At 44.9% G+C, this 26425-nt stretch overlaps 1 protein-coding gene across 21 annotated transcripts in view; it reads right to left on the reverse strand.

Moving 5' to 3' along the window:
- Nucleotides 1-26425, reverse strand: part of FBRSL1 (fibrosin like 1) — a 555762-nt gene that overhangs the window by 305079 nt on the left and 224258 nt on the right. For 20 of the 21 annotated variants that reach the window (XM_075434573.1, XM_075434570.1, XM_075434584.1 and 17 more), the window contains one exon: nucleotides 1721-1822. The exons of the other annotated variant lie outside the window; for it this stretch is intronic. In XM_075434573.1, the coding sequence (XP_075290688.1) occupies nucleotides 1721-1822 (102 nt within the window). The remainder of the gene's footprint in view (nucleotides 1-1720; nucleotides 1823-26425) is intronic. 21 annotated transcript variants of the gene reach the window in all.

Consider the following 26425-nt stretch of genomic DNA (forward strand, 5'->3'; position numbering starts at 1 on the left):
CTGAAGTGTGCCTTGGCCTTCAGGCACTGCCCAGATGTCCCTGTCGAGTAAAAAAGAACAGAGTGCCTGTTTCCCCCCAAATTTCACCGGCTGCTGATCTACCTTTGAAAATTCCACAGGAATTAGGCACTCGGCCTCAATTCCTGCAGGCTCAGCCGGTAACTTTCGGGGCAAGGCAAAGCACGCGAAAAAACTGGAAGCGCGCGGCTTAACAAGAGAAGTCTCCAAGACCACTTGACGCTTTGACCTAAGCTAATCACCAAGGCTGAATACGTTATTCCTCTCCCGCGGCCCCACGTCACGGTACAGCAACGCTACCAGGCGCCCCTGCTCACGTACCTGTCAAGAGTGGCCAAGGGGAGGAGGAGAGAATCGCATAAATATACATATATATAAAATTGAGAACATTATTGACTAATAACACAGTCAAAGACACCCTGCAGCATGGGGATTTGTCGAAAGGGCCTTCCCCCCCCGCCTTTCCCCACTGCGGCGCGTGGGTTCGCACTCCTGGAAGCAGATCACAGGACACGTTATTTTTCTCTTCCTCCCACTGCGTCGGCTGTTTACAGCGCCCCATTCACACTCCAAACATGTAGAGAGAATTTTCCCCCGTCACATTTCCCTGTCAGAGCTGTCAAGCTGAATCCTGCTTTAATCTGCCAAAAGCACTTTTCTGCTGACATTTTTAATAAATACTTTCAGCTTTTAAACACATTTGTAGAAGCCATTTTTTCCCCTTTTTCTCCCTTCTCCTCCTGTAGAATGGGCTCTGAAAGCCTTAATAGCAAATACATTACACTTATCAAAGGCCTTCCCCCCTCCTTCCTTTCGCATCCTGAAGCGGAGGTAGTGTTTTCAATTTTAAAGCTAAATTAACTGTCCAATTGAATTTAGCTGGTGTGAGCCGTTTTCTGTGACAGGTTTTAGTTATGAAGCATATTTTACATTAATAGAACTCAACATGAAAACCACTCGCTCTGGGATTTCTGCGGCTTGCCATTGAAATGGCAAATTTAATATTTCAGACATGCTCGTGCCAGCGTTTGATTATTGTTCTTCATTTAAATCTCTCCTAACGGGAAAGGTCCTAATTAGTAAAAAATCATGTTTTAATGAAGGCGAAATGCTAATTGCTAACACAAAAAGCCTTCATATAAAATTATCCCAGCACTGCCATTGATTTCTTGGTGACTCAAAAGCCCATTTGTGTGTTTACACACTAAGGTACCGTTTGCTTTTGTTTTATCATAACATTTCACTCAACATACCGACGAATTTCTTGAGAGAAAGACAGCTTTCCCCAAAAAACCTTTCCAAAAATCTTGGAAGCAAGAAGCATAAAATTAGACGAACCGACTTTGCACCCAAACTACGTGATTACATGCAGTAGCTAAACCCAAAGATACTGTAAAAAGCTTTTTAACACCACTTCTTGAGGAGACAAAACAAAACATCAAGCCATTTTTCCCTGAGGAATAACAATTCCATTTTGTTTTCCCATCTCCGATCTTTCGCTTATCATATTATTTGCACCATGATTACAGTGTTTGCAAGGCAGCTCAACCACTTATGCCACAACACTCAATCATGACATAAAAAAAAGTTATTACACAGTGACCTCTGGATGCCAACATTTGTTCAGCAAGATTTATGAAAAGTCATGTCAGCAGCGGGAATCGCTGCAACGAAGCGATGCTTTCTCCTGAATGGTACTTACATCACTGAGACGGTCCCTTGAGCTGCTCCGCTGAGAGCTTGTGGCCTCCCTGATGCTGTCTTCCTCGCTATTTCTGCCACTTCTGCTTGTAGGGACCTTCATCTAGAGGGAGAAGAAGGAGGGGGAAAAAGGAGATTTTCAAGCACTGCTCTGCCACCTGTTCCCGAGGTCGCCGACAGCGGTTCAGTCAATGTTTCACGCCTAGCCCACGCCACCGTGGCGAGGACGCTTTCGAATGCACGGGGCTTCTCTGAAGTTGTGCTTGACTATGTTTGTCCATATTCCCTTTTGCTAACGTGCGAGGGAAGGGGTGCTTTTAGCACTCCTGGAAGCAGGCAAGGCTGTGCCAAAGTCCTAGGGCCCAGCAAGAGAGGGAAGCAGACAGACAAACCCCCTTCACTCTTCGCTACCAGCAAACCCCAGCTGTGACGCTGGTGTTTCCGTACTGCCGCTTGCTGCAGGACCAGCGCTGACCCAGCAGCCAAGTCTCCGGTTCCCAGTCCAGAGATGTGCCTCGGGGCCACCCCCAGTGACGACGCTGAGAGGTTGGTACCGGCATAGTGGCCAGGTGCCCAAATACCGTGAGGGATCCTGGCCTGAAACAACTCACTTCAGATAACGTACAAAATTTGAAGCAGGGCCTGATTAACTCTTACGGCCAAGGCTGGTTCTCTAACCACTAAATAATCCTTCTTCCTTCACTTGAAGTTGCACTTGCGTTTGTACCTAGGTGAGAGGCGCCGATGTTTGAAATCACAGCAACTTTCCACTTACATCTGCAAAGAGTGTTACAGGGGGAGGAGAAGGATAGGATAGATACGTCACTCACAGCTTCATTCCTGGGCTCATTTACTAACAAATTATTCTGCTAGTTCCCTTGTGAAATATTGGTGTTTAATTTATTAATACGTTCTAGTCATATCAGTTTGGTCTCATTTAAAGTACACTATTTAAAATGTCGGCTTGTACAAATTGGTACATTTAATGGCAATAAAATCCCCTTGTTTCTTTCTGTCCTGTTTCATCGCAGTCTCAGTAGCGAGCAGGGTTTGCTCCTGGTGCTCAGCTCTAACCCAGCGTGTTCGAACGCTGCCGCTGTGGCACGGGGAACCGTGCTCGGTGGGCTCACTGCCACAATGCGGGCCCCGAAACCTCAGCGCCAGTAGCACGCTGATCACTCCACTCCCATGGACATTTGGTATGGCTGTCAGCTGAGTGCCCCACAGTCTATTAAGAATTTAATACAATATTCAAGATTCTATATACAGAACAAGCTCCAGTACTCATCCAGTCTGGAGTATACAGCCCTGTATAGGCTCCTCTACAAGAACTCAAAGTAAATATCATGCTCGTGTACAAGCAGCAGTACGTTTCTGCTTCAAGTCCTTACTCTGCATGCCTTTCTGCCACCTTACACCTCATCCATACACTTTCTTCCTCAGGATAAGACTTTTAGACTTAGCCACATCAAAGCATTAGAAATACAAATTTGCTCACGGCCACCTCATCACCCAATCACCGCTCTCAGGATCAGTGTCCCATCTCATTCATCATAAACCACCTTCCTGAGACGCTGCCCGCCTGAAAACTTTTATCAAGACTGATTTTTTATCTTTGCTCCTACATCAAAATGTTCAAACAACACAACAACGAGAGATAATCCCTGCTGGGATCTGCTAGGAGCACTTCCAACCAACAGTTGGCAGGAAATAATCCACTTGAAATTCATCACTTTGAATCCGCGCTCTCTGCTTCCTTAATAAAAAGGTCAACAGCATCAAGCACAGAAATGTAACTACACAGCAATACTGCGGCCATTAGCCACCAAATTTTTAATCCCCCATATAGTTTGGAAAATTTGATACGATTTTTTTTCTAAATACATAAAATGATTGTCATGCACTTATTTTATTTTTTTTCAGGTCTTTATTAATCAATTACAATTTAAGCTGTCCCACCAGCTTGCCTACAATTGACGCCAAACCAACAGGAGAAACTGCAGTACCCCATCAATTACAGCCTTTCAGAAGCACTGGCACACCAGCTTTCTTCAGTCACCTGGATCTTCCCACACTCACTCAAACCCCAACTCTACCAGCTCCCAGTCACCACCCAGCTCTTCTGAAACTCCCGCATGCAAAGTAGCCAACCTGCCCATGGCCAGGCTGGCAGACACAGCAGGGGCTTTGGTTCTCCCTGAGACAGGAACCACTTCAGGACTGCACGACAGAATTACAATTTCCCTAAATACAGTCCAGAAACACCCATTGAATTCTGTGGCTTTCTGATCCATAGCCCCACCACTCCCGCCTAAGAACACATCAAAGCCTGTCAAAATTATTATACTTTTGACCTAAACAGCTCCCAGACAGCTGCAAATTAAAGGCAAAATAAATGACACCATTCCAAACTCTCTCATCTTTCCAAGCGCAAATGTACACCAGAATTAATTCCGAAGGACTAAACTGCCAGCTGTTTAAAGTTAGCACAGACTCACCCAACCTGTTACCAGACTCCAACCTTTTGCTGTTTTTCTGGAGTTAGAGCTGCTCCCAACACCACCTGTTTCTTTTCTCCAAATTTCATTAAAGGAAAACTACACCTACACCCACGGTAACAAATTGAGACAATCTGACCTGACAAGGTCTTGCGCGGGCAAGCAAATTAGAAGCATCACTACTGCCATTAACCTTTCCAAGTAAATATCAATTATTAAACTTGCTGCACTACCTCCGTCCCCAGTTTGCTGCTGTGAATTAAGAGGGCCATCAGCCTTTTTGACAGATCTTGTTCATTTACACCTGCTGCCTGCCAGCAGGGGAGCCCGCACCCCCGCAGCCCGCGCGCTGAGCCAAGCCGCCTTAATTCATCAGTAATTACCCTAATGAGCCACATGCAGGACCCAACTAGGAGGACAAGTTGTTCTGCTAAATGGATACATTGGTTTCACGGGCACTCTCTGCAGACCTGGGTATTAGCAAAGTGGTCAAATTGAAGTTTCTTTCCCAAAGTTGCTTCTGGCTTGGCTGCTTGATTTCTAGTGATTTTCTCTGGGTGTTTTCGCTCGAGTTGCATAAATTCCTCCTGACCGTGATCCCCGATTGAGCTTTACTATAAAACCTAGTATTCTTTTCCCTTTCAAAAGATTATTACTTCTGTAGAGTCTGCAAAGGCTGTGTAGCCAGAGGCAAGGGGGGCTGCCAGCCCCGCTCCCAGCCCCGGGACCTCCTGGCCACCTCACCACAGCACAGACCCAAGCAAGCAACTCCCCAAACTTGGATGCAAAACACGCTACATGCTGTTGTACAACACGTTGCCAGGTACCTATGCTGACGTTAGAGGAACACCAGCCACCATTATTAAATACCTCAGGCAGAGGAGCCAAATAACCCATCTAAACCCAGGGGCCATCTGAGAGAAGCTGCTGAGCCACTTGGACAAAGCTGCCCCACCACTGCTACAGAGCAGCACTGAAACCGCTCACAAGCAGCGTTTCGGAGGGGCCCCCCTTGCCACCTTGGTGACTTTGCCTGTTGGAGGGTGCCCGCACGCCCGCTGCTGTGCCCTGCTCCGATGGCAGCCATGGCCCCTCTCCAGCCCCTGCCAGATTGTGCTTCCCTGCCAGCAGCACGGGGCCGAATGGAGCTCAGGAAACAGCAGGTAGGAGCATATGGGGGCCACATCTGGGTACGTTTGATCGTGTTGCCTTTAGGTCTGCTCAAAATATGTTAGGAGTCATCTGAGAAGCCAAAAAGTCTCTAAAATAACCCCAATGCCCAAAGCTCAGCAAGAGCGAGTCCTTGAAAGGTGCTCCTCAACCCCATCTCCTGAGGGTTGGTGGGGTGGGAGGGAATCCTTTCTTAAACGTAGGCTGACCACTGTGTCACCTCAGGACAGCTCAGCTGAACACAATAATAAGACACAACAGGACAACTGAAGTTATTTGGTAATTCCTCTCTTCCAAAGGCCAAATCCTGTCCTCATCCAAATCCTAAGTCAGCGAGATGTTCATGTCAGTGTGTATTCACCAAAACACTAAAAAGGTGCCGAAGTTACACTCAAGCAGAGCCTATTTCATCACTGAAGTTAACAGGATTCTCCAAAAGCATTAAACAAACCCAAGGCTGCTTAAAAACCAGCCCAACGCAGCCTCCCACAAGACAGATAACACACCCGACAACAGCCCACGCCGCGGAGGAAAGCCGGCAGTAGGCGATGCCAGCTATGCGCAGTAGCTACGGTTCAGTTTTTACCAGAAACTACAGATTTGTGCTTCAGAACACGAAAGATGCCATTTCCAGCTCCGCGGGAGCAGGCCTGCGCTGCAGACTGGGCTGGCTTGGCAGGGAGCGACGGGGCGCAAGGTACGGCGGGTTTGTCAGGCCACGATCAATCTGCACGCTGCAGGTGCTCGCAGACAGTCCCAAGCCGCGTTCGGAGCCAAGAATCATGAACCTTGCGCTGTTGGACATCATGTAGCATGATTAAATATCATAACTCATTCCGGTAATAACTCCAGCTCTCATTAAAGCCCAGCCCTGCTATCCTGGACTGCTGCTGCCTCTTCATTTCCCCCACCCAACCTCCCCCTCCCTACTTCTTCTTATGGGGCGGGGGTGGAGGAGTGTATGAATGGGCAGAACAGGGTCTTGCTTCCCTAAATGGGCTTTTTCATTACCACCACGCTGGCTCTCAGCCCCCGCTTTTTAATCATAATAGATCAGCCTGCTCTCCATTTACTCAAGCTTTTCCGATGTCAGAGGAAAGCACATTTTTATTTGGCGCACCTATTTTCAAATCACGGGCACACTGCCCCCGCTCATTATTAATAAATACACTTCGATTTATCACAAGCTCCGTTTGAGTGCCCCGGGGAGCCTGGGGCAAAAGGAGACAAATTCTTTTCTTAAGTTGTTCTGAAAGGTGCTGGGCTTCCCGACCCTCACCCCCATTAACCCAGCACAGCTAGTGCGCTCCTACTGGGAGCTCCACCGCTTGCGCAGCAGCAGACTCGGACTGATCTTGTGCCATCTCAATATATTTGTTCATTATCTTGCGCACACACAGAAGCATTTGGAAATGTACTCGGGGCACAGGCCAAATTGAATCATCTGCCTTCATTTTCCACACGATCTGAAGCTACAGCTGCTACAACAGGCTGTGGGATTTTTATTTTCCTTCCTTAACAGTTTTTTTTTTCCTCACTCTTAAAGTCACAGCAGTCTGATTTTAAACCTCTTGCTGTTGCTTGGGTTTGTGTCTGCTTGTCATAAAACAGGTCTTGCAGACACACACAGTAGGAAAAGAAATTCCCACCAACCTCCCTCCGTGCCGCTCTAAAGGCAAGACAGAAAGCAGCACCCTCGGGGAGAGACATAATTAAAATATTCATCCCGGAGACGCCTGTTCTGGTGGCTCAGATGGGTCTATTTAGCACTAATCCTCTCACCTCCACCAGCAGACAGGCACCGGCAGGAATGGCACTCACCTGCTCTGCGCTGCCCTTGGGAGCAGGGAATGGTCCCAGGAGAACCAAGCAGCCCTTCCAGATCAGAAGGGGCAAAGAGCTCCGTGCAGCACGGAGCTAAGCTGCTTCCTTTCAGGAACAGGTTAACTTATTGAGAAACAAGTTCAATTCCTTTTTAGAGCTCTGGAAGATCAACTTTCATTTGTCTTGAGAGAAAGGACAGACCAAACACAGCCTTCGGATTTAGGATTTTACTGACTTCATGGCAAATCTCTTTTGGCAGAAGCTGCTTGGAGATCAGTAGGTACAGCTGAGAGGCGTCCACGTCCAGAGTTTAGGTCCAAGCTTGCAGATCACCAGAGATAGGGATGACTCCACCTAATCATGCTCATCTATCTAAGCTAATGCTGCTGAACGCCACTTTACATCTCATCAGCGTGTAATGACTTTATCACCTGCTCTGCCAAAGGACCCTCTTCCAACTGTTTCTACAGGGTCAATCTAAGCAAGAAAAGTTCTCTGCAGATAACATTTCATACTAACAAAGATTTTGATTCCCCACGGCTACACGAACTGTTAAAAGCAACTGTTCCAAAAACTTATCAAACTAATTGTACGGCCTGTCTCCTTCCCAACAAACATGAAAATGATGCTCAAATAATTTTTTGGGAAGAGTTCTTTGCTAACATATGCTTGCATTTTATTATCAACTCCCAGATAAGCTCGTGCTTCTCTTGGTGGATTATCGGCAGTAGCAGCTCTCTGCAGCAGGAGATGGTAAACTGTCTTAATAAATACAAATGGACAATTTAATTAAAATATATTGGAGACTTGGAAAAAGCACTATTTGTGGACGAAACAGTCTGTTAAGGGATTGCACTCAAGGCTAGTTCCGTGTATTTTAAGCAGGCAACAATAAGTGGCAGTGAAACATACCGCACAGAGCTCTGCCCCAAGGATTAACGAGCACGCTGAAATTATAAACGTCTGTTTTCCAGAGGAGGGGAAAAAAAAGAGTCACCCAGTTGCCTCTGGTTTTAATGCTTGAAACAAAACAAACCATTTGGCTTTAAAAACGTACTTCTTTCAACCTGAAAAGAACCATGTATCAAAACAAGGTGGAATCAGCTAAACACATTACTTCTGACTTGTTTCCTTGAAAATCCAGCCTTAATGCATTCTAACAAAATTTATCTATCCCAAGCATACCCCATAATGAGATCAACTGGGAAAAATATCAGGCTTGTTTGTATATTTTATACTTGCTCTAACTTGGCAGTTTGGAGATTATGTATTCCCCAGGTCCCTCCTTAAATCGTTTCACACACTGCAATTTGATTTTCTTTGCTTGCCCTTTTCCACAATTTTTTTGATACATTTTATTGAGTTCTGGCTCAGAGGGAAACGTTCCCTTTGAATTAAGGGTGCAATCATTTTTTTTCCTCTAAATAAGGACATATGGTGTAGAAAGCAATGTTACGGTCCGAGGATTTTATGATTGAAGTAGGACTCATTTTAAAAAATGACAGTAGCATCAGGTTAGATTAGAGTAGTTTTTCTAATTGGGTGGTGCTGCTGTGGATGTTGTGATAGGCTATCTTAGCTATAACTCATTTTAAATATGACATGTCCATTTTCACTTACTGTGATGAAGAAGAAAACAGCAGCAGTGTTATGATACCAAAGGAAATCTGTCCTTTTTTGTTTTAGCTTTTATTCAGAAAGTTACACGAGATTTAGAATGTCAGCCTTTACACATTTAACGGTATGCAGAATTTGGGTTTCTAATCCTGGCTCCCCAGTTTCCTCTGGGTAAGTTACTTAAATAACCTGTTCTGCAGCTGAGCAGGCTGTAACACGGTGGTTAATTTTTACCTCTCTCTGGGACGCAGAGAGGTTGAATTAACGTTAGCAAAGGATTTCTGTGCTTAGAGACTGTCAGAGTCAGCTGCTACAGAAGGCAAGTACAACAACTTACTGCAATAAAAAAATATTCTTAGTGAAAAATCAAAATGCTCAAAAGCTATTGTTAGTTTCTCAGTGCTTGAGGAACATCAACTGCTCATTAATAACCTAACCTTGCATCTTGATACTTGCAACTGGACACGAGGGCCAAATTCCAGGTTTAAAAGCACCTGAAAGCCAAGCTCATCTGGTGCAGCCACTTGCCTTGGCAGCTTTCGGAAGAACTGCTGTATGGTGCTCTGCCTAGCCAGGGTAACATCCTGCAACACGCTGCGCTTCAGCTCGCCCAGAGACACTTCTCCAGGTGTGGTGCCCTGCTTAACTACAGAGGAACTATGCCTGACCTCACGATTTTTGAGACGTGGTCAAAAGAGCGGGCCAGAGCCCCTCGGGACTGGAGACGCCTTTTTCACTAGTGCCCAGCACAGAGAGGCCGTCAGAAGCAGCGGGGTTGGCTTTCCTGCAGCTCAACCAACGCACTCGAACCACCGCAAAGGCTTTCCACAGCTTCTCGGCTGGCAGGTGGCCTGGGGTGCGGAGCAGAGCCGGCACCGCTTCCCCACGATGGCCTGCGCTCTCGGGGTCCGGAGCCGCACAGCGACGCGAGAGCTAGTGCTTATTTTGGAAAAAGGCTGATGCTTAAGCAGGCAAAACTGCTCGATTTTACAGCTGCCATCAGGCCTGCACAGCAAACTGCACTCTGCATGCCCCCAGCCGCACTTGGCAGATGGTAGCAGACAGCTGGGAAAATCTGGGTTTGACATACGTCAGTGATAAACGGTGTCAGTGTAGACCTGCTTAGGTTACAGCCAGCTAGCGTGTGTGCAGGAGGGAGACTCCGACTGGTGAGGGGTAAATAGCGCTGCCAACCAATGCAGCTAAAGCCTGCCTGCCACAGCAGGGTGCGCAGACGCACCCCCGGGCCCTCGGGGCTGTCTGGAGAGGCAGGCAAGGCGAGAAAGGGGTTACATGCGATTTTGAGATCCATGGGCTACAGCGCAAAACCAGCACGACACCTAACAAAACAGCACCCATCGCAAGCGATGACTTACCAAGTCCTGTTGCGAAGGCAAACTATAAGCAGAGAAAAAAAGTCAGGACTCCCCACACTCCCTCAGTAAAGAAAACTCTGAGAAATCAAATAAACTTATTGGGGCACCTTAACCTATGTTTATAAATAGATGAAGGCATCTGTAGGCACACACTAAAAAAAAGGACATGCACTACTTGGTGACGGAAGCGAAGCAGCCTGTAAAGCTGGGAGATGACAGCGAAACCATAGCTGGGCAAGGGACAGACATAATCACCATCAACAAAAAGGCAGCACCTAATAATTACTGCACCAGTTGTAATGCTCAGTCAGAATCAGATGCCCAAACTACACTTTAATTTAGCAACAGGTCTAAAGGAATACATTCCAATATCTAGTCCATGAGAGAGCTGAAAGCCTCTGAGCAAGTTACTAAGTAAGATTTGTAGCTTCAAGTTTCACATTAAGGTGATTTGGACCTGTGATTCTCAGTTATAAAATGCCATCCAACATGCATCAAATGAGAAGCTGATTTTGCACATTTCTTTGGTGAGGAGAAAGAAACAGATATGCTGAAGATCAGCTCAGGACTCTCACAACAGATGCATCAAGTGTTACCAACCTCAGTGCAGCTGAGCATATCGAAAGGATCACTGCAAGGCAAGTAACTCCGAGCAGGACAGAGGTATGATTGACTAAGCATCCATTTAGTAAGGAGAGCTGTATTCAGCTGGAGCCAGTGGAGTAAATTAGGTTGAGTTTACACAATGCTTTTAAACACCATCTAGGAGGCAATCAGAATTGACAGCTTTAACATTGCTGCCATCTAAGCATACAGATACCATCTATTAAAGGCTAATATCAACAGCTGCGATGTTCAAAGCACGAGTAGATTTAATACACATATTAAATTGTCCAAAGCTGCATGAGGAGTTTCAAAATATATTAGGAAATTCAACCAAGAAAAATCTCTCCACATACTATGGTATTTCTCTTCTAGCAATAGTACCAACCAAAAGCAAGGGGTTTGAATCAAAGACAAAAGGTTATGATAACATTTAAAAGTGATTTCAGTAAGAGAAGATCCCAAAAAGCAAGGTATACACATCACTAATGATGTCAGATAGGCAAAACTTTCAGTACAGTTCTGCTGTGTCCTTGGGAAGAAAACGCACGCATTCCTCAGTCTTCTGATAACAAAAGGAAGATATCAGACGACATTTGCTAAGAACAAAGTCCGGACCTGTTGTGCAAGCCCTAAAATGGGAGATCATGTACACACAGATGTTTTCAAAGATCTTGGAACAGGCACTGAGAAAACTGCAAAAAGACGAGTATTAGAGGAATATTTCAAAGGAGGAACCAGGACTGGCTGGGCAGCTATAGGCACACTGCCATGATACCAGGCTTGAACAGAAGAAGTAGTAGAAAAAAACCAAAATGGGATTCAATTGACTAAATTAAACTATTTCAGTCAACAAGATTTTCTGGTAAACTGACCTTCTTGAATAAGCCTGGTTTCATTTCTTTGCTGTTTGGTTGAAAAGGGAAATGGATAAATTCAAAACTTAAATTTAAGATTCTTGATGCATTCATACTGCAAGACATTCTGATAAAAATTAGTGCTACATGAATATCAATTAAGCATATTTTAAGCGGGGAACATATCAGCTAAGTTCTCAAAAACTAGTGTGCATAAATAATCATCGATATTTGCTACAAAATGTAGAAGGATTTAAACAAAGCTTGCAGTTACTCCATAGCTCCATCCATCTCTGAGAAAAGTATTACCAAAGCCACCGCAGGTAAAATTGATAGATGCCAACAATACCTGCTTAGAAATAAATAAGGAAGAGGAGGGGAAAACAGTTCTAGGTAGCAGCTTGGATCCCCTGAAAAACACACTTCATGAGAAATAACACATCCCAAAGCAGAGCTGCACTAGGATTATGAGAAACGAAGGTGGCCGCTGGCAGCTACTACAGCAGAGAGACGACGCTGCCGCACGGAGCTGCTCGCCGGGGAAAAGCTGGGAGGGTCACAGTGGACAAGCACCTCCACATGATTTCCCAGCATCTTGCTGCAACTAAAGGGAACTAACCCAATCTCTGAGCAAGGGAAGAGAGGCCACCTTCTCTTGGATACAGCACTGACAGGAATGGTTTTGGAAGGCTGGCTTGGTCTACAGCATCTCCTGTCAAACAGCAAGGCAAAGCTCTGCTGAACTGACAACCCATGGCAGCTACAGTCTCACCTGTGGTACAGACTGGGACAGTTGTCCTGAACTGCTCCAAGTCCTTCGCACGCAGAGCACAGAGGCCAATCGAACTGCCACTAGAAAAAGCACAAATTGCCAGCAACTCTCCAGGTGTGATGCACTGCAGATCTCTCCTCACTTAGAGCCAGGAACAAAAGTTACCATCCTGATGCTGACTGACGCCGAAGGAGGATTTGGTAAAAGAAGCCTGCAGACCCTGTGGGTTCTTGTCCGTAGGTCAAGGCAGGGACAAAAGCATCCACATTCTCGCTCAACAACTCACTTAAATCCTTCAAGCGTCCCATGTGGAAAACCCATGCTTAGTATAGCAGGGTTTCAAATTCGTTACTAGGACTCTGAGGCACCACAATAACACAATTAAAACACCACCAGATGTGTGTCATATAATACATGTTAAAAAAAGAAAAGACATACTGTGTGCAGATACAACAACAATTTGCTGTTCAAATTAATTCAGGAATCAGTACCATCCCTATAAATCCAATATAGAAAACATATGCTACTGTAGGCATGCATAAATTGCATGCAATTTTTTCCAGATAAAGCCACACATGCAATTAATAAACTAAAGTGAAAAAAGAAAAGAACCAAAGTAAATAAATAAATACAAAGGTCGCCCAGGGAATGATGAATTTTGCAGAAACTGCTGTCAAAGATCCCAGTGCTAAGCAGACCCAGCCACAGCCACGAGCTCGTCCCCTACCCTCGGCAGCACGGTCGCACTCCGGCCTCCATTCCTCTGAGCCGGGAACTCGCACGTAGCAGAAACAGACACCAACCCGAGACCCAGCTAGGTTTTTTGCCCAGTCCTGGTGTAAGGTTAAGCTACAGTGGCGTAGTTTAAATCACAGGAGACAGCAGACAGTCTTTCACACACACACAGAATCAGGCCTAATATCGCGTGTTTTCAGCCGCTCCGCAAACCAGCCCACAATCACGTCCCTGAACTGCTCTTCATTACCTCCCCGTTATTTCTGGAGATCCATAAAACCTAGGAGCAAGGCTCCAGCGCTGCAGCAGCTGGGGGAAAAGCTGGCATTAAAGACAAGAGAACCCCCACTTCCATGCAGAAGGAACTGACGGATGGGTGGCACGAGCCGTGGTATGATGTGAATTCAGCAAAGCAGAGAGAACCCCCATGCACAACACCATGAATATTTTTATTCCAACTTCTACCTTGTTCTAGTCAGACCTACGATTTGCTTTTATTGCCAATTCAAAAACTCTTATCGAGTCCCTGCTTGCACTCTGTCTAGACTTCTGGGACCTGTCCTTTCCCTGGCAGAGGTCTTCGTCCCCCAGCCAACTGTCCCTCCTCACCCACAGGCAATGGAAAGCTAACCACAGCTGCTTCAGTTAAGTCCCAACAAGACCCAGAGCCATTTTCTTCGCTCTGGCAGATGAACCAAGCCACTCTGGCAAAAGCCAGAGCAAACCTTACACCTGATCAGGTCTGGAGAGCAGGTCCCTGGCTCTGCACTTGAAGCAGAGGCAATGTGAAGCATCATTGCTGTCTCGTTGTGATCAGTGATTAGCGTTGTCGAGATAACTTTCCATAAGGCCATGAGATCCTACACCACCACTGCAAGTTTTTTGATTTGAGAAAACAGCGTTGTAAACTACCAGAGCAAGCACAGCCAGCTCCACAAAGAAACACAGAAGCAATTTCCTCTAAATGCCCGGGGGACGGCCTGTTTGCTGTTCGACATCCTGAAGAAAATAGAAATCTAAGAATAATTAGAGCTGAAGCAAGAAAGGTGAAGCCCTTTGGTAATTTTCAGCCCTGAATAACTAAAAAGGGGTGACAATTGTTTTAGCTAATGATCACTGAACTTTGAGACTAACATTCGGAGCCGAGGAACGGGAAGCAGCTCTTTAGCAGGCAGCACTGCTGGTAGGCTCAGCCCCGAGCTCTGTGAAATAGCTGCTTGACACTTGCTATCGCCAAGGGACACAGTGCCTTACGCGAGGATGCAAGAAAGTACAGAAAGCACAGAAAGCTCAGTAAAGATGGACTGGGAGCCTGCCCTGCCTTCTTCCTACAGAACACAGGCTGCATCAACCTATGGTGGACGAAAATGCTTCTTGTTGGCCTGTACTGTAACTCTCATGATGTGCAGCACAAGAGTGGCTTGGCACCAACTTTGTATTTCCTACAACTGCACTTATAAAATCTCTCACACACAAAAGGACTGGCTGAAACGCTGCAGCTTTGAGCAAAAAACAGGATCTAGATTTCACACTGTGTTTTCTGTCATGACAGAAGACTAATTCAAGAGCCCTTGTTCTGAGCGCTCTTCCTGACTTGTATGCCTCCAAAATCCAACTCCAACCTGTTTGGCTCAGATTATTCTTGTGATGGTTACACACAAAAAAAAGAATCACACCCAACCCCAGCATGCCCTGCTGAAGATTAATTCTCTCTCTGCAGCTGGAAGGCCAGGATCCTCCAAAGCTGTAAACTGCATCCTGATATGGCTGGAAGGGCAAACCGCACACATAACCACGAGGCAGATGCTCCCACCATCTACTGAAGGCTATGCAGCTGGTCTGAATCGCTCCCTGTGAGGCGAGACGTCCTCTCCTCACTGATTCTGGAGACCAGAGGTGCGCTGGTGCCTTCCAGGCGGGAGTCAGGCTGTGCCTGGGGATGAGCCGGGTTCAGAGGAGGGGAAACCTGCCGATGGCTGGCCCAGAGAAATGCAAGCCACTGTGCCCGCATCGTTTCACAGAGGGCACAAAGGCTTGTCAAGCACCAAAATAAAGAAGCCCACTACTTTGAAAGCCCCATCTAAAGCTGATTTAACTGCTGTAAATGGTGTATAGCATGCTTATCAAGCTTTAAGCCCAACCTTAAGTTTTCTTCAGGTTAAATAAGTTATGAATCAGTCAAACTTGAACAAGCAGCTTTTAAAGTAAGATGAAAGTAACAGCCCAGTTCAGTTAGACTGCTGCAGTCTTTCCCTTACGAATGGTCTTAGCTGCAGGAAACGCTTATCTTCCTTGTCACATTTGGTGCAGAAAGGTATTTTAAACACTAACAAGCATCTGTTTTCTCATCTTGTTCAGTGGGGAAGTCTTAGAGTTCTACAAACAGCACCTTAGAGGATAATGTAGTAATAGCAAGATACATTTATTAATGATCCTACTAATCTTTCCTGAGAGCATCTCCAAATATCCTGCAAATACCCATCAGGTTTAAACAGCCAGGATGCCCAGTGGGTAGTGTTACCATCCCAGCTTCTCAGAAGGAACAAAAAGATCAGATGACTCTGGGAACGTCAAGCAATGGACCTAGGATGAGGCAAGAACGACAACTACAGAGAAAACTGGATGGCTAGAAGCACTGCAGCTTTTAATAGCAAGCATCTTGCATCTTAACCACAAGATCATTCTCCCTGGATGACGTGTGAGTAAGTATTTCTCAGAAAGAAAGTATAATGTTAACAGAGCAGAGCTTGCTGAGACAGCAAAAAAAAGGAACGACTGCTTTTTTGGATACTGCATGGAAACCTTGCGCCTTCACAGGAAGTATTTTCGTAAAAAGGGGCACAGAGATACAGTGTGAAAACATGAGGCCATCAGATAGGGGGGTTTGGTGGAAGAGGGGTAAGGGAGCATGGCTTCGCCACGGGGAAGATGGGATGGGATTCAGGGCTGCTCTTGATACATTGAACCATGAGGTTTTACTTTGGGCTGAAAGACCTGTGTGTGAGTGCTGCCCGAAGGCAGGAGGCTTCAAACTACCTGGGATGCAGATTTGGGAAATGACCAAGGTCTGTAACACCATGGGCTCTTTAGAGGCTGCAGTGGGGCCCAGAACTGCCATAACCAGGCGGAACAACACTGTAAGCTCAATCCAGAGACGGCCAGTCAGCAAAAGGACTTCTCTGAAGCATAGTTCTTTCTGTCAGAGCAAATGTGGGAGAAGGAATAAAACCCAAAGTATCAAAATTCACCAAAGCAGAACTATGGGTAAAGCTAGATAACCAACTAATTATTCAGCTCTTTAACGTTCCCTTGTTGCTGCCTGTGGATGAGCAGCAAGAGGACACTAGAAGTAGCAAGTGGGAATGGCAAAAGCCTCTAAAATTACAATGCAAAAATTGAATATGTCTCCTAGAGATGTAAAACTGGTCTCACATGGAGCTTTTGTGCTAACAGTTGTGTCAGTCGATACGCAAATTCCACATAACAGTACACGTCTAGATACCACTGCACTATAAATACCCTTGCTCAAAACACTTTGTCTTGCTGCTATTCACAATGTACCTGACAGTTTCCTATTTAAAACAAAATTACCGCTAAAGGAAGGCATTAACAGAGGGCTAAAGGAAACAATCTTCTTCACTGAACCAACACTGTTGTCTCGGCAAAACAAAGCAATTAACATCTGAGTTCACAGGAAAATATATTAGCGGCACAACAGATGCATGCGCATGGATTGTGGCCCTTTGGTGAAACGCACTGTTTTGGGGCCAGATGTTTCTGCTCATGCCAAAGAAGAATCCAGCTGCATCAAGCTGTGAATATTTCTTCTGATCTGTCAAAATCTGCTATGAACTAGAAGAGAAAAAAACAGAACTGAAGTTTGAAATAGAAGTCTGTTTTCCACTGGGGATTTTACCACCATCTGTATTTTACAAGCTTTAGTACAACTTGACAGAGTCTGAAAAAGTTTGCAACACAATAGGTAAAGCACATTGAAATACCATTCAAGTAAGGTTTCTGGTAGAGTTGAAACATATGGTAAAAGGCTAGTTTTGTGCACATTTTTTCCCCTTAAAAATCAATTTATACTTATTAGTTGGATTTACAACATGTTTAAATTGTACAGCCTTTCTTGTAATGTGCTGCCATTATGAGCTGAACTCTCGTTATTGAGATGACAGAGCAATATCGAATTACTGGGCAAACAAGGTCCTTTTTCAAAAACACCAGAGGTGATTCTTTTTCTCACGGTTTCTAAAACCAGTTTGGTGGGGTTTTTTTCTTTCATTAATAGAATTACTATGGATTTGCACTGATGCAAGAGTAAAATGATATCCTTTTCCTGAAACCATAAAAAAAGGAGCCAAAATGGAAACAGAATAGCTACATGTAAGACATGAAAGTATTTCATAACAAGGTAAGTTCACAAACTATGCCTTGTTTGTCAATGCTCGGTATTGTCCTTCCTAAAAACCATCCACCCAGCAGGACCAGCACGCTCCCACCTCGCAGCCTACTGGTGGAAAAGCCCAGAACTCATCTCACAGAAACCTCTGTTGTTTTACCCCAAAAAAACAGCTGCTCCTGCTCACGGGGAGAATGCAGCGGCAGGAGCAGGATCAGTGACTTGCTTCTGTTAAGACAGTAAGTGGCTGCACCATGACCTTCTGGTGAGTCCCAAAGCTGAGATTTGCTGAAGTGCCTCAGGTACCTTGGCTCCTGAAGGCGTTGAGATTCCAGTCTCTTATGTTCTACCCTCAAAATTTCAGCCTTAACAAAAAAAAAACCCACAAAACACCTCCTGAAACAGAGAAATGCATACGGTATAGAGCAAAGGAAACATAATATAGCTGGATATATCTGAACTGAACTCAGTTTAAATTCTGAGCTTCTCCAGCTATCGCCTGCTCTCCACATTTGTACGCCAGCACGCCGGCAGCTGTGTTGCCTTCCAGGTGCGCGGCACAGCTTTGCCACTGACAGGGTTATCTATTTTACAAAGAATTATGCTAGCAGTGAAAATCACAGTAGAATTGTTTTGAAAGAAGCAAGCCTCAGATGGACAATTTAGATTTCACAGAAGTCGAAAGAGGATTTGCAGGTTCAAATTATTAATCAACACCCTGCCAGGCAGGGGCCAAGAGCAATCTGCCAGCGCTGAGTTTTCTTGGACTTCAACTGTAAAATCTGGATTTTAGATTGACTCAGTGAGGAGAGGGGTTTTTGTGCCTACAGCCCTTTCCTTCTGCAGCATCCAACCAAAATTGATCCCTGGCTTTTAGGGGCAACTAGGAACTTACGGATGGTGGGGGGAAGTTCTTCCTCCAGGAAATTGGGGATTCAGGGGCTTTCTGAGCCAGAGGACACGGTGCGCGTTACAAGGTTATTTCTCTGTCGTTACAAGCGCGTTCCAGCTATGACAAGACATTATAAACTGCACAGGTGGGCACACAGGGCCTTTCTTTTGTCAGCAAGAAACGAGAGGCCAGAAGAAGGTGGGTGCCCTCAGAGTACCCAGGGATTGCTGCAACAGCACCAGTTCTCCCACAGAGACAATCGCGATGGCGCGGGCTGCTGCGGCAAGGAAGAATTCCGTTGTAATAAGCACCTCGCACAATGTAACGAGACGTAACCACAGAGAATCACACAGCGGCTGCCTCCGGTCACACCAGGCTAGCTTCAGCATCCTTTTGCTTGACCTAGCAAGCCAATACACGCCTACAAAATTCTGCAAAAAAACCCAGGGAAACTATTCACAAAGAATTTTAAAGAGAACGCCAACTAACGTTGTTTTACAAACAAAAATATAAAACAGGTAGGGGCACATTCTACCCTTTGCTGTGTATTTTTATAAATCCCATCACAATGTGCTGGGGAACAGCCACTGGCACTGCTGAGTGGACCACTGGCACCTGCACTCAGGAGAAGTAGCGGCACGGATTTGACCTGCCTGCTCTCAGTCACAGCTTGACGCCGTACTTTAAGCGCAGATGCTTAAAGCGCAGCTCTCGCGCGCCAGAACCTGCCCCATCTCCCGCGTTCCTGCGCTCAGAGCGCAGGTGGCCGAGCAGGGGGGATCCCGCAGCCCAGCCCTGCTCCACATCTGCAGCCCCAGAGTGCGCCCGGCTCAACGCCTCAGGGTCTGAGTGCGGCGTGCTGCGGGCTGCATCCCCGCGCAGGGAACTGGTGCCAGCAGCAGAAGGGAAGGGGAAAGGTGCAAGTACACGTGTGAGAGGAGATGTGCGAGTGCCCACGCGCACCAACGAGGCCGGACAGCCCAAGGTACGAGCCAGGCAGCATCTGTGCTCCAGGTCCCCTCTCTACTGCACATCTTTATTACACAGCAGCATTGCAAGATGAACATTGGGAGCTTGAGGCCAAAATCAAAATAGAAAGAACAGGATATACTCCCATAGACATTAATTAAAAATTGTGATCTATTTTTTCTTTATTTTTACCTTAACTGTCTCTCAGTGAGGCTAACTATGGAAGTGTCACTCTGCTGCTCCTGTTGCACTATGTTATAACAAACCTTGTTTCCTCTTGTCAGCTGCTCATCAAGGATTACCCCCAGCACAGCCCTCCGCTCTTCCAGATCTAGTCAGAAGGCAAATTAGTCGCAGCCGGATGGGGGAGTGCTAAATTTTTCATTACAATCTTTCTCCGGAGGTTTAGTGTTTAATAATTTGTACTGTATAAAATTTCACATATGGGAAAACACGGCACCACACAGCCTCTCCAGATGCCTTTTTTTTTCTTCTTACTGCTAATCATGTGAGCCCCCCAGCTAAAGGAGTGGATTTAGGGCATAATTAAAGCTTTATACTTTAATAGTAATATGGGTAAAGCTCAATTTTATTTTTGAGAAGAACACACCACATTTGTAAATTCCCATTTCACTGAGGATCAATTTTCAAACAGGCTTTGTACCCAGGCTTCTTTGTTCCTGATATACCATGGAAACATAAACCATGTAAGCAGCTCGAGGTACTATGAAAGAGGCACAGCCCTGCTTAGCCACTGTGAAGGCTCTTTAACTCTTTGCTCAGTCCACGAGTGGTGGCGGTTGTGTAGGGGACATCTGTAAGAGAGCCTCGACATCATCGGCTCTGGTTTTCATCACGTCATTTGGCAGGGGAGTCTCTCAGATTGGTCATATGAACTTCCAATCTCTGGAAGTTTTAGCTACATTCCTCAGCAGCGCTGAAGTGATTTAACTTTGCTGCTGCTCTCCTAAACCTCCCCCCAGCTACCACCCTTCTTCCTTCCCCACAGAGCCCGGAAACCGCAGGGCTGCTGTCGCGCGTGGGAACCCAGAGCCTCCTCCGGTCTTCCCACAAAACTGCCTTGTCCCCCCATTTCTGATGAGAAGAACAACCCGGAACACACTTTTGGGATTACCTACAGCTGCACGCAGAGGACGAGCACAAGGTTTACAGACCAGCTAAGATTTCCAAAAACCACCTTGTAAAGACTTAGGTGGAACCTAAGTAGTGGACAGATTCTGCAGTAGTTACCCATCGTGTAATCTACTTACTGCTGTAACCTTCCAAGTGCCATACTACTTCTCATCCCCAGGAATTTTTCCTTGGGTCTTTCAGAATCCCTTCATCTTCTCAGCAACACACTGAGATCTCAGCGACAACACACCGCTGCAGAGCACGACAGATAGGAAGGGCAAGTGAAATGGAAGAAGGGGTGCTGGCAGAAAGGCAGGAGACAGATTCCTTGCATGGCTGAGACAGGAATAGTTATGTGATGGTCAGCATTTTGAAGACTAATTTTAATTATTTGATGAACTCTGGAGTATAGATCCTTTAAAGAAAGAAGCACCCCAGTGATTATGTTCCCAGGATGACAACTTACAATATCAAGCCCTTTCCCTCTTCTCCTAAGCATCCTCCTAAGTAAATTCAGGAAACACACACAGAGTAGGACCACGACCACCTTTCACAATACGGTTTTAATTCAACCCAAGTTTCTCCCATCTGCTCCAGAGACCTACAGACTGCCTTAAAATGAAGTGCTTTGGTGCTGTTGTGGATTTCTGATTTCCCATAAAGAAATCAGGTGATAAAGAGCCAGTCTGAACTAGTCTGGTAAAAATTTACAGTATTCTTTGACAAACCTCATGCTCCAACAGGAAGGAGGGATTCCAGTTTTTCTATTAAGTGTCTGTGTGCCCCTGCATCGTGGTTGAAAGCCAGGTTTTACTCTACGAATCAGCAGCAATACTGGGTAGAGTAAAGTAGAACTCTTACCATGGATAAGCATCTACTCCGCTCTCAGAGCCTGCAGTATGCTGCCAAATGTATCAAATGACCTAGAACTGAGAAATGACGACCTTCAAAGTGAGAGCTTATTTCTGGTTTTATCCATCTTTAATATCACAGCTTAAACTAAATCAGCTGTGCATTTTAAGATCTATATTGTATCCTTCCAAATCTATTTGAAAATGCTGGAGTCAATGTTATTTGTTGAAGTGCAGAGCTTATTACAGGGCAAAATTTTACTTGCCTTCTAATGTATTATGTGTGTTCCTTTAGTCAGTACAACTGACGCAGGACAGACAACTCCCCAAACTTAGTGAACATGCTTAGTGGCCATGAAACTACTGAGAGAAACTTGTCATATATAGTAGTCAAATTTAAATACACAAAAGGAATATATGCATTTAAAGTGTTTTCTGATGCCTTTGTTGAGTTCCAGTTTCACTGGCATGCAAAGGTCCTGCTGCGTGAAGGCTCTCAGTTCTGTAATCCTTCTGTTTTTCACTGTGTAGCTTTATGAAGACTTGATAAATGACCAGCTGCGATGGTGGCAACATAACGCTACCTACGTGTGCTAGAAAGCGGCCTGGAGGAGGTTCGCTCACCTCAATGCCTAGCAGTCATTTCCATGAAATCCCTGATCAGGAAAATACACATATGGAGACATAATTGAAGCAAAGACTCTATGTCAAAGAGCAGACTGGACTCTGACCATCAGGCCCATGACAGCGACCCCTAATTCTCCAGGACATCTGCTTATCCAGCAAAACACAAGATGGGCATCCAGCAGACAGGACAGCACTGGGGTTAGCATAGACAACACGAGGTCAAATTCTACCCCAAGCTCTGACTTCCAGCACATTTACCTCTACTATTGCCCCCCTCTCTTTTTTTGTTTTCTTAAATAGAAACCAATTATACATAATGTCATTATGCTTAGTTTGTGAGGCTGAGTTTATCTGTGACTGCCAAAAGCATGATAATCTTCAGTACGAAGTACGATTACTCTCTCATTATGCGTCGGAACAGATAGCAATGCTCACGTTCTCCCGTGCACGGGAAGAGGTCAAACAACTGACGTTCAACTCGTGAGGCCTGAGAGCTAAAGGACAAGCTGCCGTATCTGTTTTGCCAGAGAAAACCCATCCATGTTCTGATTTGGCGGGAGAAGGGCTTATATCACCTTATACCAGATAAGGAACATAGGAAATAAATACATAAGTCAGAACTCACTAATGGGTATTATTTCTCAGATAGTAGCAAGTTAATGCTATATAGCTAGGCAACAAAGCCATTCCACCCTCGATAACGGCATAAACACATTAAAGGAGTAATCCCTGTGTGACATGAGGTTACTTGTGCATTCATAAAAATTTCACCGCTTCTGCCAGCACTGCCTTTTAAAAATCACTGTTCTGCCCCAGCTTGATCAAACCCTGCAGCCCACGATTTGCTTCTCCTTCAATATGCACAAACATGCAGAGAATCCCATTATAAATCCCTTTTTAAAGGATAAATAGGAGTCTCCTGTATCACAGACAAACCAGCACCTTGACCTAATTTCAGCAGTTCCGTATTAATTCCAGTATCAACTTGCCTATCAGTTACACCTTGCCACAGAAACATCAGAGTCCTGCGTTGCACCCAGGTCCTGTTTCAGAGGAGGAGCTAAGGGAAGCAAAGACCCATCACTTCTGATGCACCTTCCGGGCGGGTGTCGGGTCGGTCAGCTACCCTGCCCCTGCCCACTACACCTGTAGTGCATTTTATTTTGCACCTATTTACTGGGTGTTCAGTCCTGATCCCCTCAAGTTATAGATCATTTTCCTGTTCAGTAGAAGCAGTAATTCAGCACTAAGGAAAGGGTTAAGAACCTGTTTGTTTTCCACTGTTGTAACAGGTCCCTTCTTTTTATCAGCTGCCTTTGAAGACAGCATAGATTACAAAGTACATCACAGTCGCAAACCCTGTCAAAACCAAGCACTGTTACAAGTTACCACGCTAGGCACCAGGAAATGGGGAGCTCTTCTTCACCTTGTGAAAATAAAAAGCTAATGAAGAAAGAAATAATGATCTATGTCAAAGAATGCAGCTTGAACCAACTCAGTATCTGCAATCTTTCTCTTCCCCTTAAGACACTTCAAACAGAAAACCCAAAGCTCTCAAGATACAGTAACTTATTAAACCCATTCACTGGGGGATAATATCACGCTGTTAGCACAACACCCAAGATTTATTATCATTTGACCATTCTGGGTGTGGAGTCTGTGGGTATTTTGATAACTGAATTGATCTATCAAAATTTTGTAAGCATCAGTTTCCTTCCACAGAAAGACAATTTGGGAATCTTTACCAGCCCTCTTGGATTCCCCTGTGCAGACAGGATACGCAGCAGAATGTAAACTAATGAAAATGGCTATTCAAGAGAAACCTTTTTCACCCTCCTAAGGACACTGAGAAAACCTGCAGAAAGGTTCCAATCACAGGTGAAAATTCTAATGATAAAAAAGTTTAAGTTATCCTTTTTCAAGCTAGCATTAAGGTCGTAATTATCTCTTCATTATGGAAATGGATAACACGGCACAATAAGACCTCTTGAACGGACAAGTATTTCTGAAACTTTACTGTAACAAGACAGTTTAAAAAACTACAGTTTCCATGGTTTGGGGTCTCTCCAGGTACACTCATTAGTTATTGCAAAATATAGGATTGCTTCATTACTGGCATGCACGTTTGAAAAGAAACACTCTGCTTCCTTAGAAGTTCAAGAAAGCCACACTGCAGTAACAAGGCAAGATTCACACATCAGGATATGAGTTGTCAGAGCTCTGCTGAAACCACTGAAGTTCTGTCTGGTTTGATTACACTGAGGGACATTAATGAAAGCAGAAGCCAAAACAAATACCTATCCTTGAGTATGAAATCATGACATAGAGACTTGCGCAGAAGAACATTATTTTGAAGCACCTTTCTTTTCTGGGAAACCACAGGAGAAGAAAAGATGATAACATCTAAGTATGACTTAAAAAAAAAAAAACAAACAACAAACCGCATAGAGAATCTAACATTGCATTTCTCTGTTGGTAAAATAGAGGGAGGGGAAAAGAGACTATTGTTAAAAAAAGTAGGAAGCCTCCACTGCTGCCATCTCCACCTGCAATCCTTCCACCTCCCTGACATCAGTGATATCTTGGGGCAAGAGAGACAGCTCTTTCCTTGCCAAAATTTCACAGCAAATGGTTTTACATGCTCCATGTTGCTTTATCAACAATTAGTGAATCACTTCAATGGGAAAACTTACCCCAGCTCGTAGGAATCGCCATACTTTAGACAAGCTCTGAATGAAAATGGTTTACCAAACAGAAAACGAGCGATCTAACACTGAATGTGCCTCCCTCTTTCAATGAGTAAGTTGCTAAAAAAAAACCTCTGATGCCAATTTATAAGATTTAATGAATATGCGGACTGTTAAATGAATAGACGATGCCCCATAGCTGCTCATTTACAATGCTGCTGTTCTAATAAAATTAGGGAAGTGTGCAATGAAAGCTGAGGACCCTGGGCCGGTGCCATCTAATTGAGTTTTACAACTTTATTGGAGATTCCTTGCATCTTATATGCCTGCTTTGTAGAGTTTAATAGCTGGTGGCCTCGGCTCTAACTTAATTACAAATCAGAAAGGAAGGTTGTGTCAGCATGATAACATTTGGCTAAGCTGAAATGTCGGTTTCAGGCATATTTCACCTGTTCTCATCTTAATTTAACCAGACTAGTAAGTCCTAATCACAGAGAAGAAATGGGTCTTTAAAGTAAAGATATAAAATTAAGGGCCAGGTCCTGCATGTCCTTCATGGCCAGTGAAAGCGCTGGCAGCTGGTGGCACCGAGTGCCCGTCGAGCAACTCTGAACTGCAGCTGAAGATCAGGACAGACAACGCGGTCAATGCTGACCAAACGGACCCCAGGGAGGCCCAAAGCCAGGAGGGGGGCAATCCCCGGTGTAAGCCTCATGAACGACCATGAGGTTAGAGCTTGAAGACATCCTGAACGGGAGAAAATGGCAGGTGTTGACAGAGTGAAAGGCAATACCAGTTCCCCGCCCACGGTTAAGCAGTCTGCAGGCAGGGTCACTGGTGAAGGAGACCGCGTCTCACCTGCTCTCTGTCACAAGGGACGAGGAGGGAGAGGTGGGGAGGGTTTCAGCAGACTCAGGCGGTGCATACCCACAGCTTTCACATTTATTTTTCAACAGTATTACAATAGCCTGATGGAAAGAGTTGATTGGCAGACGCCAAGTAAAACACTTTGAGAAGATAAAAAAAGCCATGGGAAAGCAAGACTATATAACTTTCTAGAAGATAAGACGGAGCATGTTCACTATAAACAAAACCACCTCCACACCCCACATACAGATACGTACCGTGTGGCGGTCCATTAACACTCAGTGTGTTCTGCTGATTAAAAAGAAAATTTAATACATCTGTCGGAACACAGAGACAGAATAAATACCCTTATCATTCCATTTACTGTCAATAATACTTAAGTGCAAGTCAAATATTAGCTATATTCAGCACAGCATCATAACAAAACAGGCACTGCTAACATTATGGTCCCAAACTGTGTTATTCTTAATTAACATCTGACATATATCTGCTTTTGCAATCACCCATTACTGATTAAATGACAAGGCACAATGTCAGATGCATAATCTGATTGGTTAGTACTCAGTTACCAAGGTGTTACATTTTGAAATTGCCTGTGAATTGATTTCTTTTATTGAATTAATAAGTGTTATCATACTGTACAGAAGGTAAAATTGCTACTGAATGTGAGCGATAACATATAATTACAGAAAATCAAATCCTAATCTGCAGAGCCAAGCCAAGTGTCAACATTTTAATTGTAGTTATGGAAGCACAGTAACACCATGGAGCAGGGGGAGGAAGGGAAGAAATATCTCAAGTGTAGGAAGAAAGGAATATACT

This window comes from Opisthocomus hoazin, chromosome 13 (assembly GCF_030867145.1).
Source record: "Opisthocomus hoazin isolate bOpiHoa1 chromosome 13, bOpiHoa1.hap1, whole genome shotgun sequence".
NCBI classification, from domain to species: domain Eukaryota; kingdom Metazoa; phylum Chordata; class Aves; order Opisthocomiformes; family Opisthocomidae; genus Opisthocomus; species Opisthocomus hoazin.